Genomic DNA, 2367 nt, shown 5'->3' with positions numbered 1-2367 from the left:
CATCACCAGCACTAGAGTCCCTCGGCCCCTCGACTCCCTCCTGTCCTTGTCCATGCGGGAAGGAGAGACGCTAAAGGCCTACTCGGACAGATACTGGGAAACGTATAACGAGATAGAAGAGAATTATGATGACGTCGCCATCAGTATGTTCAAAAGGGGCTTGCCGACAGAACATGGCTTAAGAAAGTCCCTCACTGGAAAGCCAGTCACCAGTGTGCGCCAACTCATGGACAGAATTGACAAGTACAAAAGGGTCGAGAAGGACTAGTAGATGGGGAAAGGTAAAGCGAAGGTCGTCCCTCAGGAGAGGAGGGACTTCAGGTCGGAACGATTTAACAACAGTAACAGGCCGAGAAGGGACTATATAGAGCAGACCGGATCTACTGGGGCTCAGGCAGTCCATGCTGTGTTCCGAGAACCTCTTCACAAAATCCTAGAGAAGGTGAAGTATGAACCTTTCTTTCAGTGGCCAAACAAGATGGCTGGTGATCCTTTGAAGCGCAATCAGAACCTATATTGCACGTACCATCAGGAGCCAGGTCACACCACTGATGATTGCAGGAACCTGAAGAATTATTTGGACCGGCTCGTCCGAGAAGGGAAGCTGAGACATCTGCTGCATCGCCTTGAAGGGTGGCAGGAACCATCAAACAATGAAACCAGACAAAGCACGTTGAGGCCACCCATTGGCACAATTAATGTCATTCTCGCCGCACCTGGAAGGACAGGCTCCATCCCCTTCAGGGTAATGTCAGTAAGCAGTTTCCCAACTGAGCTAGACGACAGTGAATCCAAGAGAGCTAGAATGGGTGCCACGCCATTAATCGGGTTCACGGAGGAAGACAAACAAGGAACTATTCAACCCCACGATGACGCCTTAGTCGTTACGCTCATAATAGGAGGTTATGACATGAAAAGGGTGTTAGTTGATCAAGGCAGTGCCGTGGAGGTAATGTACCCTGATTTGTATAAGGGACTGAACTTGAAGCAGGAAGACCTGTCGCCATACGATTCCTCCCTGGTTAGCTTTGAAGGAAAGATTGTCATCCCGAGAGGCATGATAAGGTTGCCCGTGCAAACAGACTCAGATGTGGTAGAAGTGAACTTCATTGTCGTAGATGCATACTCCCCTTACCCAGCTATCGTGGCCCGGCCATGGCTTCATGCACTAGGGGCTGTGTCGTCAACCTTGCACCAAAAAGTGAAATATCCATCAGGAGGTCAGATCAAAGAGATAATAGGGAACCAGGGAATGGCTAGGCAATGCATGGTGTCGGCAATCTCACGACGGCTGGATAGCGAACCTTCCACTTCAGCCGAGAACGGCTTATAGCAATTAATGACTACGGTCCCAACTGCGGGCAGTGGAGGACCGGCCATGGAGGTGAACTGTGAGAAGTTGGAGAAAGTACTTGTCGGATCTGACCCTGAGAGGTTTTTTCAAATTGGTTTGGAATTACCGCCCCAGGAGAAGTCAGCACTGACCGCTTTCCTCCGACAGAATGTAGACGTGTTTGCTTGGGACCCCTATGAGGCCCCCGGGGTCGACCCAGATTTCATCTGCCACCACCTTAATGTGAACCCGGCTATAACGCCTAAGAGGCAGGCTCCTCGACGACCGTCGAAAGAACATACCGACGCCGTGAAAGAAGAGGTCGCAAGATTGAAGAAAGCAGGGGCTATCAAAGAGGCCTTCTATCCTGAATGGTTAGCCAACATGGTAGTGGTAAGGAAGAAGAGCAGGAAATGATGGGTCTACGTAGACTTCACAGACCTAAACAAGGCGTGCCCAAAGGATCCCTTCCCTATGCCCCAGATAAACCGGTTGGTAGATTCAACTGTCGGACATCCTAGAATGAGTTTTCTAGACGCTTTTCAGGGCTACCACCAGATACCCTTGGCTGCCGAAGACCAGGAGAAGACTGCTTTTGTCACCCCAGTTGGGAATTATCATTATAAGGTGATGCCTTTTGGCCTGAAGAATGCCAGGTCAACCTATGAAAGGATGATGACCAGGATGTTTGAACAGCAGATGGGTAAAAGCGATGAAGTGTACATAGAGGACATGGTGGTTAAAAGTAAGTTGGTTCCCCCACCATATTGAAGACCTCGGCAACGTTTTTCAAATACTGAGAAAGTATAAACTGCGGCTGAACGCAACCAAATGTTCATTTGGAGTGGGATCAGGAAAATTCTTGGGTTATATGGTGACTCACAGAGGCATTGAGGTTAACCCTGACCAAATAAGAGCCATCCATAGCTTACAGCCTCCTCAGAACCCTAAAGAGGTCTAGAAGCTTACTGGTATGATAGCTGCTTTAAATCGTTTCATCTCGTGCTCAGCAGATAGATGCAGGCCATTTTTTC

General features: G+C 49.1%; 1 protein-coding gene across 1 annotated transcript; it reads left to right on the top strand.

The window, feature by feature from the left end:
- The first annotated feature begins 478 nt into the window (after window positions 1-478).
- Window positions 479-1333, top strand: LOC115960066. The gene has a single exon (XM_031078762.1). It carries the CDS (start codon window positions 479-481, stop codon window positions 1331-1333), a length of 855 nt encoding a protein of 284 aa, XP_030934622.1.
- The last annotated feature ends 1034 nt before the right edge of the window (window positions 1334-2367 follow it).

The sequence above is a fragment of the Quercus lobata genome, chromosome 9, assembly GCF_001633185.2.
Source record: "Quercus lobata isolate SW786 chromosome 9, ValleyOak3.0 Primary Assembly, whole genome shotgun sequence".
NCBI lineage: Eukaryota > Viridiplantae > Streptophyta > Magnoliopsida > Fagales > Fagaceae > Quercus > Quercus lobata.
Note: the sequence above shows the minus strand (reverse complement) of the source record. Positions and strands in the feature narration are given on the sequence as shown.

Bases quoted from the DNA above. Each gene is read 5' to 3' on its own strand.
- LOC115960066 (XM_031078762.1), top strand. From the start codon at position 479: ATGGCTGGTGATCCTTTGAAGCGCAATCAGAACCTATATTGCACGTAC.